The 16,358-nt window shown below is 46.3% G+C and overlaps 1 protein-coding gene across 1 annotated transcript in view; it reads right to left on the bottom strand.

Annotated features, from left to right (window-relative positions):
• Window positions 1-11,184, bottom strand: part of LOC124146300 (transmembrane protein 272-like) — a 39,301-nt gene extending 28,117 nt beyond the window's left edge. Inside the window, exon 1 of the mRNA XM_046516536.2 lies at window positions 10,745-11,184. Coding sequence (XP_046372492.2) covers window positions 10,745-10,798 — 54 coding nt within the window. The 5' untranslated portion in view covers window positions 10,799-11,184. The remainder of the gene's footprint in view (window positions 1-10,744) is intronic.
• Between the last annotated feature and the right edge of the window lie 5,174 nt (window positions 11,185-16,358).

The raw sequence follows: 16,358 nt of genomic DNA, 5'->3' as shown, positions 1-16,358 counted from the left end.
GCTTCAGTAACTCCAGTATATCTATATAACATGTAGGTATTAATAACATTGGGCAATATGCCAGTGGCAGGAAACAATAGTAAATTAGAATGCACATATATCTACGAACATCTGGGGCCCTTTGCAGAAGTCGCACAAGTAGCAACAAAATAAAGTCGATAAACAACAACAAACAACAACAACAACAACAACAACAACAACAACCAAACAGTGAGTGAACTCCACACAGTTGAGCATGCCCAAAGACCTACTTTATTACCCCGTTTCAATGGATCAATGTGCATTTTTATATAATTATCAACTCCCTGAGGAAGATACCGAGGACTAGCCGCCTGTAAGGTTAGCAGTCACATTACCAACTCATCCTACCATGTACAGATATACTGCTGAGTCATATTTCGGCTGTTGTCCAAGGAGATACCACATGTACCGTTCATAGTCGGACTGATGTGTGATGGGGACTATACCATGACGTCACCACTGAAGAGCCTATGACGTCGTTTGCGTTTAAACTATGATCATGCAGTTGTAAATCACTCTCTCATTTTTTTAACCCATCACTAAAATCTCATTTCCCCTATCATGCCATGACCGGGATACGAGAGGTATTGATCATCTACTTGTGTGTTGGTTGGCGTGCATGACGCTGCACAAGTGCAGGTGAACTCACAAGGGCTGATGTCGTCATGGCTTGATGAAACACGTATTTACTGCTGTCAAAACGTCTATCCTTCCACACAGCAGCCGCGAGGCATGGCAGCTTGTATGCCATACAGCTTACTGCCCCTGTCAACAACACGCCTCCAAAGGCTAAACAGAACTAAAGCGATACCTCAAAGAGCAAACAAACAGCTCGAACCCTACCTCATCTTCAGACCCAACGAACACACACCTCACAGACGCCACTGTCCTCACGTGCACAGACTTCACAGACGCCATTGTTCTCACGTACACAGACTTCAAAGACGCCACTGTCCTCACGTACACAGATCTCAAAGACGCCACTGTCCTCACGTGCACAGACTTCACAGACGCCATTGTTCTCACGTATACAGATCTCAAAGACGCCACTGTCCTCACGTGCACAGACTTCACAGACGCCATTGTTCTCACGTACACAGATCTCAAAGACGCCACTGTCCTCACGTGCACAGACTTCACAGACGCCATTGTTCTCACGTACACAGATCTCAAAGACGCCACTGTCCTCACGTGCACAGACTTCACAGACGCCATTGTTCTCATGTACACAGATCTCAAAGACGCCACTGTCCCCGAGTATACAGACTTCACAGACGCCATTGTCTCCACGTCCACAGACTTCACTGACGCCACTGTCCTCACGTACACAGACTTCACTGACGCCACTGTCCCCACGTCCACAGACGCCACTGACGCCACTGTCCCCACGTCCACTGACGCCACTGTCCCCACGTCCACTGACGCCACTGTCCCCACGTACACAGACTTCACAGACGCCACTGTCCCCACGTCCACAGACTTCACTGACGCCAATGTCCTCACGTCCACAGACGCCACTGACGCCACTGTCCCCACGTCCACAGACGCCACTGTTCTAACGTGCACAGACTTCACTGACGCCACTGTCCTCACGTATACAGACTTCACAGACGCCACTGTCCCCACGTACACAGACGTCACGGACGCCACTGTTCTCACGTACACAGACGTCACTGACGCCGCTGTCCTCACGTATACAGACTTCACAGACGCCACTGTCCCCACATCCACAGACTTCACAGACGCCACTGTTCTCACGTACACAGACTACACAGACGCCACTGACTCACACCCGTGAAGGTCCGGGTTAGAATGCATGCTGTTCCTCAGCAACCCATGCTTGCCCTAAAAGGCGACTATGCTTGTCGATGAGGCGACTAACGGGATCGGGTGATCATGCTTACTGACTTGGTTGATGCATGCATGACATCGTATCCCAAGTGCGTAGACCGATGCTCGTGATATTAATCACTGGATTATCTGGTGCAAACTCGATTATTTACAGACCGCCGTCATATAGTTGGAATATTGCTGAGTGTGGCGTTAAACAAGCAAACAAACAAACACCAGTCGTCTAAGGTCTTGGGCACGCCAGAAACCCGTGATTGTGGGTTCGAATCCCGGTTCGCCCCAATTATGTTTCTAGGTTTGTCAGAACCATACCCGTGCTCATGGATTTTACCGAACTGGTAAACGTCTGAAACCTGCATCACTTCGGGCTTTCCTCCCACATTTAGCTGACACGCCGCGATATAACTGTAATACTGTTAAAAGCGGCGTTAAACACAACTCACTCACTCTTGCACATGGCAGTGAGTGAGTGAGTGAGTGAGTGAGTATGGTTTAACGCCGCCTTTAGCAATATTCCAGCAATATCACTGCGGGGGACACAGAAATGGGCTTCACACATTGTACCCATGTCGCTTGCACATGGTAGTAATTTTAAGATGCATGACGTAATGATCCTAACGTCCATATGTTTTATAATCCCCGGCTTGGCTGGCTGGTTGTAAAACGTTTAGCCGATTTTGCCGTAAGGATGGATCGATACATACCCGGAAGTAGCGTTCTCCCACACACACGGCCCCAAGCTAGGTAAACACACGCACTCACACAGAACCCGGCGAACCTGCCCGATACATACCACTGAAAGGTAGTTTAACAACTGGCTTCTATTTTATTTGCGTTCATGGGGATATGAACATAAAAACCAGTACGCATACTGTACGCATATTTCCGCAATGTGTGCTCATCGGTTTTTAGTTTACAGGTGAGGTGAAATGTAGTTTAACGTCGCGTCGAAGATTATTGCACTCATATAGCACGTGTGTGTGTGGCTGCTTGTACTAGTCTCAACTGAGTGCTAGCCCACTGAGATACCATGCCGCAGTTTAACATGAATACCCCACTCAGACACAGTATACTGACTCCGAGCAGACCAGTCCTCGTTTTGGCCGTTATGTCGAGCGCCAGACAGGGTAACAACAAGTACCATCGTTTAACGTCTTTTGGTATGACGTGGGTGGGGATCGAACCCCGGACCTTCCGCTCTCCGGGCGGACGCTCTACCACTAGGCGACGGAGGCAGTGTTTTAGTTTATAACTCCAAAATGCATAAAAAACATATTCAAGTCAATTGTTATGCTTTGTGAGGGAGTGAGTACTGTTTTACGCTGCTTGTAGCAATATTCCAGCAATATCACGACGGGGGACACAAGAAATGGGCGTCCACAGACGCCACTGACGCCACTGTCCCCACGTCCACAGACGCCACTGTTCTAACGTGCACAGACTTCACTGACGCCACTGTCCTCACGTATACAGACTTCACAGACGCCACTGTCCCCACGTACACAGACGTCACGGACGCCACTGTTCTCACGTACACAGACGTCACTGACGCCGCTGTCCTCACGTATACAGACTTCACAGACGCCACTGTCCCCACGTCCACAGACTTCACAGACGCCACTGTTCTCACGTACACAGACTACACAGACGCCACTGACTCACACCCGTGAAGGTCCGGGTTAGAATGCATGCTGTTCCTCAGCAACCCATGCTTGCCCTAAAAGGCGACTATGCTTGTCGATGAGGCGACTAACGGGATCGGGTGATCATGCTTACTGACTTGGTTGATGCATGCATGACATCGTATCCCAAGTGCGTAGACCGATGTTCGTGATATTAATCACTGGATTATCTGGTGCAAACTCGATTATTTACAGACCGCCGTCATATAGTTGGAATATTGCTGAGTGTGGCGTTAAACAAGCAAACAAACAAACACTGACACACAGTCCCTTCAGATCCAGACCGACAGATCTCATGATACATAGACCAACATTCTCCTCCGACTCAAAGGCCCCGCCAACCCACCATACCTGCCGATCCACAGACCAAATATCACTCCACGTGACAAGCGCGTCTACACCCGCCTCACACATATCCGACACATGGTGGGGGCACGGGTGGCCCAGTCGTCTAAGGTCTTGGGCACGCCAGAAACCCGTGATTGTGGGTTCGAATCCCGGTTCGCCCCAATTATGTTTCTAGGTTTGTCAGAACCATACCCGTGCTCATGGATTTTACCGAACTGGTAAACGTCTGAAACCTGCATCACTTCGGGCTTTCCTCCCACATTTAGCTGACACGCCGCGATATAACTGTAATACTGTTAAAAGCGGCGTTAAACACAACTCACTCACTCTTGCACATGGCAGTGAGTGAGTGAGTGAGTGAGTGAGTATGGTTTAACGCCGCCTTTAGCAATATTCCAGCAATATCACTGCGGGGGACACAGAAATGGGCTTCACACATTGTACCCATGTCGCTTGCACATGGTAGTAATTTTAAGATGCATGACGTAATGATCCTAACGTCCATATGTTTTATAATCCCCGGCTTGGCTGGCTGGTTGTAAAACGTTTAGCCGATTTTGCCGTAAGGATGGATCGATACATACCCGGAAGTAGCGTTCTCCCACACACACGGCCCCAAGCTAGGTAAACACACGCACTCACACAGAACCCGGCGAACCTGCCCGATACATACCACTGAAAGGTAGTTTAACAACTGGCTTCTATTTTATTTGCGTTCATGGGGATATGAACATAAAAACCAGTGCGCATACTGTACGCATATTTCCGCAATGTGTGCTCATCGGTTTTTAGTTTACAGGTGAGGTGAAATGTAGTTTAACGTCGCGTCGAAGATTATTGCACTCATATAGCACGTGTGTGTGTGGCTGCTTGTACTAGTCTCAACTGAGTGCTAGCCCACTGAGATACCATGCCGCAGTTTAACATGAATACCCCACTCAGACACAGTATACTGACTCCGAGCAGACCAGTCCTCGTTTTGGCCGTTATGTCGAGCGCCAGACAGGGTAACAACAAGTACCATCGTTTAACGTCTTTTGGTATGACGTGGGTGGGGATCGAACCCCGGACCTTCCGCTCTCCGGGCGGACGCTCTACCACTAGGCGACGGAGGCAGTGTTTTAGTTTATAACTCCAAAATGCATAAAAAACATATTCAAGTCAATTGTTATGCTTTGTGAGGGAGTGAGTACTGTTTTACGCTGCTTGTAGCAATATTCCAGCAATATCACGACGGGGGACACAAGAAATGGGCGTCCACAGACGCCACTGACGCCACTGTCCCCACGTCCACAGACGCCACTGTTCTAACGTGCACAGACTTCACTGACGCCACTGTCCTCACGTATACAGACTTCACAGACGCCACTGTCCCCACGTACACAGACGTCACGGACACCACTGTTCTCACGTACACAGACGTCACTGACGCCGCTGTCCTCACGTATACAGACTTCACAGACGCCACTGTCCCCACGTCCACAGACTTCACAGACGCCACTGTTCTCACGTACACAGACTACACAGACGCCACTGACTCACACCCGTGAAGGTCCGGGTTAGAATGCATGCTGTTCCTCAGCAACCCATGCTTGCCCTAAAAGGCGACTATGCTTGTCGATGAGGCGACTAACGGGATCGGGTGATCATGCTTACTGACTTGGTTGATGCATGACATCGTATCCCAAGTGCGTAGACCGATGTTCGTGATATTAATCACTGGATTATCTGGTGCAAACTCGATTATTTACAGACCGCCGTCATATAGTTGGAATATTGCTGAGTGTGGCGTTAAACAAGCAAACAAACAAACACTGACACACAGTCCCTTCAGATCCAGACCGACAGATCTCATGATACATAGACCAACATTCTCCTCCGACTCAAAGGCCCCGCCAACCCACCATACCTGCCGATCCACAGACCAAATATCACTCCACGTGACAAGCGCGTCTACACCCGCCTCACACATATCCGACACATGGTGGGGGCACGGGTGGCCCAGTCGTCTAAGGTCTTGGGCACGCCAGAAACCCGTGATTGTGGGTTCGAATCCCGGTTCGCCCCAATTATGTTTCTAGGTTTGTCAGAACCATACCCGTGCTCATGGATTTTACCGAACTGGTAAACGTCTGAAACCTGCATCACTTCGGGCTTTCCTCCCACATTTAGCTGACACGCCGCGATATAACTGTAATACTGTTAAAAGCGGCGTTAAACACAACTCACTCACTCTTGCACATGGCAGTGAGTGAGTGAGTGAGTGAGTGAGTATGGTTTAACGCCGCCTTTAGCAATATTCCAGCAATATCACTGCGGGGGACACAGAAATGGGCTTCACACATTGTACCCATGTGGCGAATCGAACCTGGGTCTTCGGCGTGACGAAGGCTTTAACCACTCGGCTACCTCACCGCCCCTGATAATTGACATCGTTTAATTAACGCAACGCAAGCCCCGCCCATTCTATTATCTGCCAATCAAGAAACAGTAGTCCGCCAGTGGGCGTGGTCTATCTCTTTTCGGTTTATGGAAACATAAACGCAAAATCTGCTCGCAAAGCCAATCAAATGTCACGGAATAACTTGCAATTTATTTATTGACATGAATATTGAGGCCCGCTACCAACAATTACAACGTTTAAGAAAAGAAAGAGATTAAAGAACCCCTGCGTCGCCGGGGGCTGGGTCAGAGGAGTTAACCATAAAACTGCTAAAGAGTGATACCTTTAATTGATTAATCACACACCTTCAAATACCTCCGGGTATTGTCGGGATTGGTGTGGGTGTGGGTTTTGGTGTGGGCTTTGGTGTGGGTTTTATTGTGGGTTTTGGTTTTGGTGTGGGTTTTGGTTTTGGTGTGGGTGTGGGTGTGGGTGTGGGTGTGGGTGTGGGTGTGGGTGTGGGTGCGGGTACGGGTGTGGGTGTGGGTGTGGGTGTAGGTATGGATGTGGATGTGGGCGTAAATGTTGACGTAAATGTGGATGTGGACGTAGATATGGATGTGGACGTGGATGTGGATGTGGAAGTAAATGTAGATGTAGATGTGGATGTTGGTGTCGATGTGGTTGTGGATGCGGAAGTGGAAGTGGATGTGGATGTGGACGCGGATGTCGATGTGGATGTGGACATTGATGTGGATGTGGATGTGGATTGGAAGTGGAAGTGGATGTGGATGTGGATGTGGGTGTTGTAGCGGATGTGGATGTAGATGTTGTTACGGGTGTGGATATGGATGTGGATGTGGACGTAAATGTAGATTTAGATGTAGATGTGGATGTGGATGTGGATGTGGACGTTCATGTGGATGTGGATGTGGACGTTGATGTGGATGTGGATTGGAAGTGGATGTGGTTGATTTGAAATGGATGTTGTTGCGGGTGTGGATGTGGACGTTGATGTGAACGGTGTTTGGATGTGAATGGTGTGGATGGTGTGGATGATGTGGATGTGTGGATGTTTGGATGTGCTGATGGTGTGGATGTGTGGATGTGTGAATGTGTGGATGATGTGGATGTGTGGATGGTGTGGATGGTGTGGATGGTGTTGATGGTGTGGATGTGTGGGTGTGTGGATGGTGTGGATGTGTGAATGTGTGGATGGTGTGGATGTGTGGATGTGTGGATGGTGTGGATGTGTGAATGTGTGGATGGTGTGGATGTGTGGGTGTGTGGATGGTGTGGATGTGTGGATGTGTGGGTGTGTGGATGGTGTGGATGTGTGGATGTGTGGATGGTGTTGATGGTGTGGATGTGTGGGTGTGTGGATGGTGTTGATGGTGTGGATGTGTGGATGTGTGGATGGTGTTGATGGTGTGGATGTGTGGGTGTGTGGATGGTGTTGATGGTGTGGATGTGTGGATGTGTGGATGGTGTTGATGGTGTGGATGGTGTGGATGTGTGGATGTGTGAATGTGTGGATGGTGTGGATGTGTGGGTGTGTGGATGGTGTTGATGGTGTGGATGTGTGGGTGTGTGGATGGTGTGGATGTGTGGATGTGTGGATGGTGTGGATGTGTGGATGTGTGGATGGTGTGGATGTGTGAATGTGTGGATGGTGTGGATATTTGGATGTGTGGATGGTGTAGATGTGTGGATGGTATGGATGTGTGGATGGTGTGGATGTATGGATGGTGTGGATGTGTTGATGGTGTGGATGTGTGGGTGGTGTGGATATGTGGATGGTGTGGATGGTGTGGAAGTGTGGATGTATGGATGGTGTGGGTGTGTTGATGTGTGGATGGTGTGGATGGTGTGGATGTGTGGATGGTGTGGATGTGTGGATGGTGTGGATGTGGACGTAGATTGAGGTACTCTAACAACTCAAATGCGGGGATTATTACGTCCAAGTGGACCCTGAAACTACTAGAAACTACTATCCGTCCTATAGCTACTACTTATGCAACGACTACTATCCGTCATATTGCTACTACTTCTACAACAAATAATATGCGTTCTATTGCAACTATGTCTGCTATAACCATAATGCGTTCTATTGGCTACTTCTTTTGATACAACGACTATCCCTCCTGTCCTACGGATAGTGATGCCACTGCTACTACTGCTGCTTCTGACAATGCTACTTATTCCATGGCAACAGCTACTATCACTACTGCTACTTCCACTGCTGTGGCTGTGTTTAGTTTAAGTTGATCCAACACTCCTACATATCATTAGTCAACATTATCCAACAGGTCCAGGCTTGCAACACTCCACCTCAACCTTCCACTTACCCTCTAAGTGACATTTTTATTGCCGTAAAATAGTTTGTTATTCACATTATTAAATCACTATTGTCCTTGGGGAGGTTGGTCGGCGTGAGCTGACGTTTGTATTGTGCTAACCCTGAACCAGCCAGCGTCGAGTGACTGCACACAAAGACGCAGCCTTCACAAACACAATGGTGTTACATGACTAATGTTTTATAGTCAGGGGGTTCCCAGGTATATGCTAATATTGATGGATGGTGATCGCTGCCGTGAGTCAGCGGTTGATGACAAACATGTAATGCTGGATTCACACAGTAACGTTATAGACCTGCAGTTGATAGCGACTTGGTACAGAGAGGCGTAGGCACTGGTTTCTGTGACGGACATACATCGTGTGACGTTATGATCACTCCCTTTCACTTCCGGTTTAGACCCGTGAAGATCTGGGGGAGAATAGGTCTTCAGGAACCCATGCTCGTCGTAAGAGGCGACAAACGGGATCGGGGGGTCAGGCTCGCTGACTTGGTAGATGCATGTCATCGTATCTCAATTGCGTGGATCGATGCTCGTGATATCAATCACTGGATTGTCTGGTCCAGACTTGATTATTTACAGACCGCCGACATACAGCTGGAATATTGCTGATTGTTGGCGTAAAACAACAAAGAACAGAAAACAAAACCACGCGTCTTTGGAAACGCAGAATAGACGCCGGATTTCTTATAGACGCAACGGCTTGCGCCAAATATTAAACGTCAAATGGAGGAAATGCGGTATACGGAATATCGAGGCCCTGAGTTCAGCTGCTTACATAACGTAATGGAGCCTTGAGGAATCAGCTGTCATATCCAAACTGTATTCCTCCTGTAGGCAGTAAAGTCCACAGTTTAGAATGTGGGCCTCCTGGTGTAACGGTAGTACAGTACAGACAGCCTACTGTATAGCGACAGACAACTGAATGATGAATAATGAATTATGTCCCCCACAAGTCCTGTCATTGGGAAAAAACGGGCATTCATTCTACGTTTAGTATTGTTTTATGTCATAATTAATATAAGACAAGTGACGTCATTAGAAACATATTATGGTTAATGATATGGTCAGGACAACTAAATTTGGTCATTTTAAATTTAAAAATAGTTGATGATTTTAAAAATTAAAAATAAGGATGTGACATCCTTCCTTTTGACGAAAAGTCGGAAACTGTGGTCAAAATGAAGGATGTCACAGTGATATCTTTTTTTAGAAAATTACAAAATATGAAATAAAATAGAAATGAAAGATATGTTTTTCCACGTTTAAGTATGTGTTTCAGGCAGGATTTGAAACTATATTATCCTTGATGTTTAGACTAATAGAATTCGGTGTCGGGCTTTCAGTGTGTGTTGATTTTTATACTGGGGATCATTTGGAAACCTCATGTCGTCATCCCAGCCTCGTTATACAATCGCCTTTTAGGTCAGGATACAATTTGAAAAAAATACTCACGACAGTTTATTGTCACCGTTATAGGCAGGCGACGACTGGAATTAACTGTGTATGACACAAGGTATTTCAGCTGATGCTAACCTGTATCTATGACACTGTTGTGTAGTTATAGCTGATAGCTGCCTATTCACATGTGCACATCTGTAATCCCATATACCGTTACTCTGACATGAGCGTGTATACGTGTTGACACATCAACATGTGATGAACACTATACAAAAAATGGACGTATAAAACATGAGTTGAAATACAGCCTTTTGAAAAAGATGAGTGGATTTTGTGATATGGTAATTTTTGTCGGTAGTCGTGCACTTATATAATCACTTAAAAATATAAATATGAGTTAATTATAGTGTTTTACACTTAGAATCTCTATGACCTATAAAACTTCCTAGGGTTTGTTCCCCAACCCTGTGGATCCGCTCTTCAAAATACAAACGTAATTCAATTATCATTGAACCGTTCAAGCAAGCATCCCTTTCTGCATGGGAATTGAGCAACGTGTTTGATATTTGATCAACACTGCAATGTTTAATTGGCTAATTTCTGCACAATCAGTGCAGTATTATGGTAAACGTACCGCGCACCGCTGCATTTAGTCCTTGCACCATAACTGCACATTCAACAGGTGGGAGTAGAAGTCTTACCTGAGCTCCTTCGTCGACGACATCGCCAACTCCCAGTAAACACTGCGCGTCCATGTTGCTGTCTACCTGTTTAATGCTTCCTGTTTCTGCCCGGCTTGATTACAGGTGAGCCATAGCTCATCTTACCTGCCAGGTAAGAAAGGTGAACGCTGCTGGCCCACGTCGTAATGAGCTGACTGAGTCCGAGCTTATACAAGAGGCCTAAGGCACACTCTGACCCGACTCACTGCTAGATTGTCATGAAGGTCAGCGGACAAAGCCGGGGTGTTTATACTGCGCCTAAATAAAGAAGTGAACGTGAACGAGACTCTAACACAAAAGCACGTGTTGTCTAAAATAAATACCGACGTGGTCGGAGAGGACCATGAGAAAATGTATGTCACAGGAGCATGGTGTGCATGGCAACATGGACTGTGTACACATGTGTGACACTGTACATTTGTGTGACACTGTACACACAGCGTAACTGTCATAAACATGTCACATAAACTAAGTGCGGAAATACATGAGTCATCTCATTGTGTGTGTGTGTGTGTTGGGGGGGGGGGGGGGGGGGGTGTTATTAGAACAGTTTTCAGCAACCAATGCTTGTCGTAAAAGGCGCGACAATGCTTTTCGTAAGAGGCGACTAACGGGATCGGGTGGTCAGGCCCACGAACTTGGTTGATACATGTCATCGTATCTCATTTGCGTAAGTCGATGCTCATGACATCAATCACTGGATTGTCTATCCAGACTCGAACATTTTGGGGTCCACCTTGTGTTGAAGGCGTTTCTCGTCACGTTGAAGACCGAGTTCGAATCCCACATTGGTACAATGTGTACCATCTGTAAGTGTTTCCCTTCATGTCATAGCTGAAACATAGCTTTGCGCAGCCGTTACCCACTCACTCATCCTGTTCTGTGGGTTTATAACAAACAGTATGGCTTCACTTGGAGATCTAAACTGGCTATTTCGAATTAAGACAGACAGACAGGTTTTTTTGCATTAAAAGCCACATGACCTAAAGTACAAAAGTTTTACACCATAGTGCGAGTTACCACACGGAAATATACAGACTTAAATTAACAAAATTGCTTTAGGGGAATAGTTCTTAAAAAGACGTGTTAAGAACTTGGTAAATGGCAATAATACTTTATTTATCTGGTGAAGTACATAGGTTTTTAGTGAATTATACTGCTTACTTGACAAGTTAGGTAATAAAGAGTTTACGCTCATCTTCATAATGTTTACAAACATATATAACAGGAATTTCATCTTCAATTGCGTTACAATGTTTACAGGGGGCACGGGTGGCCCAGTCGTCTAAGGCGCCGCCATTCGCTGTGCAGAGTTGCGTCCCTTGGGAACGCCAGAAACCTATGATTGTGGGTTCGAATCCCGGTTCGCCCCGATTATGTTTCTAGGTTTGTCAGCACCATACCCGTGCTCGTGGGTTTCACCGAAGTGGTAAACGTCTGAGATCTGCATCACTTCGGGCTTTCCTCCCACATTAAGCTGACACGCCGCGATATAACGGGAATATTGTTAAAAGCGGCGTTAAACCCAACTCACCACTCACTCACAATGTTTACACAGAACATTATCATCAGTTGTTGTTGATCCACCCCATGGTAGATGCTGTATACAGAAAAATTACAGCCAATTCTAAACTTTGTTAATAGACGTATGGACGCCAGGGGCATCTGAACATACATTATTTTTCACAATCAAAAATTTTTTTAGAAATAATTTACATCATTGATATAATAAAACGCATGTATGCTTGTTGAGGCATGTTATGCTTGACGCCCTCACATTAATGATGTGTGACAAAACATGTTTGCTGTATCGTGTATAGAGTATGATGTTTGTTGTTGTCATTCGACTAATTCACAGTAATATGAGAATTTCCATTAAAAAAAACGATCGCGAGGATGTGGTCTACCAACTGAAACGTTACATCAACGCGCGAATCGATATTGTTTGTCTTCTCAATTAATGTTAAGTGAAATTTTGGTTGTTTACATAAACTACTCCTAATGTCCGTCTAGAGCAAATTGTCTTATAATGAGTTCATGTTATAAAACATTGTCAGCTTCAGCACTTGTATGAAGGACCAGCAATAATTGTGATTATTACAATGTCTCACTCGACGATAAATTATGCAGATATCATACATCTGTTTCCTACGTTTGAACAAGTAACCATGGTAACATGAGATTAGATATGTCGTGTGAACAGGTATCTATTTTCCTATGGTATCAAGTCACATTCTGGGACAACGTGTCTAGCGTCGAGGAAACTTCCTGACTTCCTCTATCAGAGCGTGGTGATCATGAGCTTCCTTCTTGGCATATCATGAAAAACGTCTGGGTGACCATTTTAAATAAAAATTTTAAAAAATACAAGCCATTCCGTGGCATTTGATTGGCTGACCAAGTAATATTTTTGAATTTATATTTCCATAAACCGAAAGAGTGGGCCACGCCTACTTAGAAACTGTTTTCCCAATTGGCTGATAGCAGAATGGGCGGGGCTTCCGTTACATTATTGCGCTGAATGATTTCACTGTTTCATACAGTTATCTACAGTTTTGTTTTGTTTTGTTTTGCTGTGTGTGTGTGTGTGTGTGTGTGTGTGTGTGTGTGTGTGTGTGTGTGTGTGTGTGTGTGTGTGTGTGTGTGTGTGTGTGTGTGTGTGTGTGTGTGTGTGTGTGTGTGTGTGTGTGTGTGTGTGTGATCATTAAATAAGCAGTCTGTGAAGTAATAATTCTTGACTATATTTATTTATTAGAATTTACTTGAATATGTTTTGCGTTTATGGAGATAAAAAAGTATAAACCGAAGTGCACACTTTGCGTAAATTATTAATTTAGTATGTTTTTAATTATGTATTAATTTTGAATAAAGCCTGAGACCATCTGCAATGTGATAGTGACGACAGTGATTTGAAATGAAAATGATGAAAGATTGTGAGTGACCTCAGTGAGTGAGTTAGTGAGTTTGATTTTACGCCGCTTTTAGCAATATTCCAGCAATATCACGGCTGGGGACACCAGAAATGGGCTTCACACATTGTACCCATGTCGGGAATCGAACCCGGGTCTTCGGTGTGACGAGCGAACGCTTTAACAACAAGGCTACCCGACCGCCCCTCAGGTATAATGCCACTCCACATATGATATTAGTCACATCAATGGTGTTTAACGTCGCGTTCAAGATTATTGCACTTGTATAGCGACGTGCATGCACGTGTGTGTGAGTGTGTTTGTGTGTGTGTGTGTGTGTGTGTGTGTGCGCGTGCGTGTGCGTGTGCGTGTGCGTGTGCGTGTGCGTGTGCGTGTCTGCTTCTACTAGTCCGGACTGATGCCGATTGTATAGTGCTAGCTCACTGAGATACCACACAGTATACTGACAACATTTCTACCACAAGACCACGGAGGTGGTACCTCTTGCACAGTGAGGGGCGGTCGGGTAGCCTCGTGGTTAAAGCGTTAGCTCGTCACGCCGAAGACCCGGGTTCGAATCCCGACATGGGTACAATGTGTGAAGCCCATTTCTGGTGTCCCCCGCCGTGATATTGCTGGAATATTGCTAAAAGCGGCGTAAATCCAAACTCACTCACTCACACTCACTCTTGCACAGTGAAACGACACCGTTGTAACTAACGACTATTAACACATAAGGGGCAATGTTTTGTGATGTTAGTAAGATATATATGTCGAATCTATATTAATTTGATTTCTCAAACTAGTTGAATGTACATGATTTGACAGTGAATCCTGTTTACAGGTACGTGATACTCGCGCACACGCACACGCACACGCACACACACACACTGACGCACTCACACACACGCACACACATACTCTGTAGCATCACCATTCCCCATCTGCTGTTACCGCCCTCTAATCTTCCGTACACAGATTCACTCCACGTCATCTCCATCTCAATGAGACCCCAGACGCCATACGCCAGACGCCAGACGCCAGGACCCTCTACTTCCTTACCCTACATCACGTCACCTAGACACTCCTGTTCCTTACCTTACATCACGTCACCTAGACACTCCTGTTCCTTACCTTACACCACGTCACCTAGACACTCCTGTTCCTTACCTTACACCACGTCACCTAGACACTCCTGTTCCTTACCTTACACCACGTCACCTAGACACTCCTATTCCTTACCTTACACCATGTCACCTAGACACTCCTGTTCCTTACCTTACACCACGTCACCTAGACACTCCTATTCCTTACGTTACACCACGTCACCTAGACACTCCTGTTCCTTACCTTACACCACGTCACCTAGACACTCCTGTTCCTTACCTTACACTACGTCACCTAGACGCTCCTGTTCCTTACCTTACACCACGTCACCTAGACACTCCTATTCCTTACCTTACACCACGTCACCTAGACGCTCCTGTTCCTTACCTTACAACACGTCACCTAGACACTCCTATTCCTTACCTTACACCACGTCACCTAGACTCTCCTATTCCTTACCTTCACCACGTCACCTAGACACTCCTATTCCTTACCTTACACCACGTCACCTAGACACTCCTATTCCTTACCTTACACCACGTCACCTAGACGCTCCTGTTCCTTACCTTACACCACGTCACCTAGACACTCCTATTCCTTACCTTACACCACGTCACCTAGACGCTCCTGTTCCTTACCTTACACCACGTCACCTAGACACTCCTGTTCCTTACGTTACACCACGTCACCTAGACACTCCTGTTCCTTACCTTACACCACGTCACCTAGACACTCCTATTCCTTACGTTACAACACGTCACCTAGACGCTCCTGTTCCTTACCTTACACCACGTCACCTAGACACTCCTGTTCCTTACCTTACACCACGTCACTTAGACGCTCCTATTCCTTACGTTATACCACGTCACCTAGACTCTCCTGTTCCTTACCTTACACCACGTCACCTAGACACTCCTGTTCCTTACCTTACACCACGTCACCTAGACACTCCTGTTCCTTACGTTATACCACGTCACCAAGACGCTCCTGTTCCTTACCTTACACCACGTCACCTAGACACTCCTATTCCTTACCTTACACCATGTCACCTAGACACTCCTGTTCCTTACCTTACACCACGTCACCTAGACACTCCTATTCCTTACCTTACACCACGTCACCTAGACACTCCTATTCCTTACCTTACACCACGTCACCTAGACGCTCCTGTTCCTTACCTTACACCACGTCACCTAGACACTCCTATTCCTTACCTTACACCACGTCACCTAGACGCTCCTGTTCCTTACCTTACACCACGTCACCTAGACACTCCTGTTCCTTACGTTACACCACGTCACCTAGACACTCCTGTTCCTTACCTTACACCACGTCACCTAGACACTCCTATTCCTTACGTTACACCACGTCACCTAGACACTCCTGTTCCTTACCTTACACCACGTCACCTAGACACTCCTGTTCCTTACCTTACACCACGTCACTTAGACGCTCCTATTCCTTACGTTATACCACGTCACCTAGACTCTCCTGTTCCTTACCTTACACCACGTCACCTAGACACTCCTGTTCCTTACCTTACACCACGTCACCTAGACGCTCCTGTTCCTTACGTT

This window comes from Haliotis rufescens, unplaced genomic scaffold (genome assembly GCF_023055435.1).
Source record: "Haliotis rufescens isolate VD_foot unplaced genomic scaffold, xgHalRufe1.0.p SCAF_2, whole genome shotgun sequence".
Lineage (NCBI taxonomy): Eukaryota > Metazoa > Mollusca > Gastropoda > Lepetellida > Haliotidae > Haliotis > Haliotis rufescens.
Note: the sequence above shows the minus strand (reverse complement) of the source record. Positions and strands in the feature narration are given on the sequence as shown.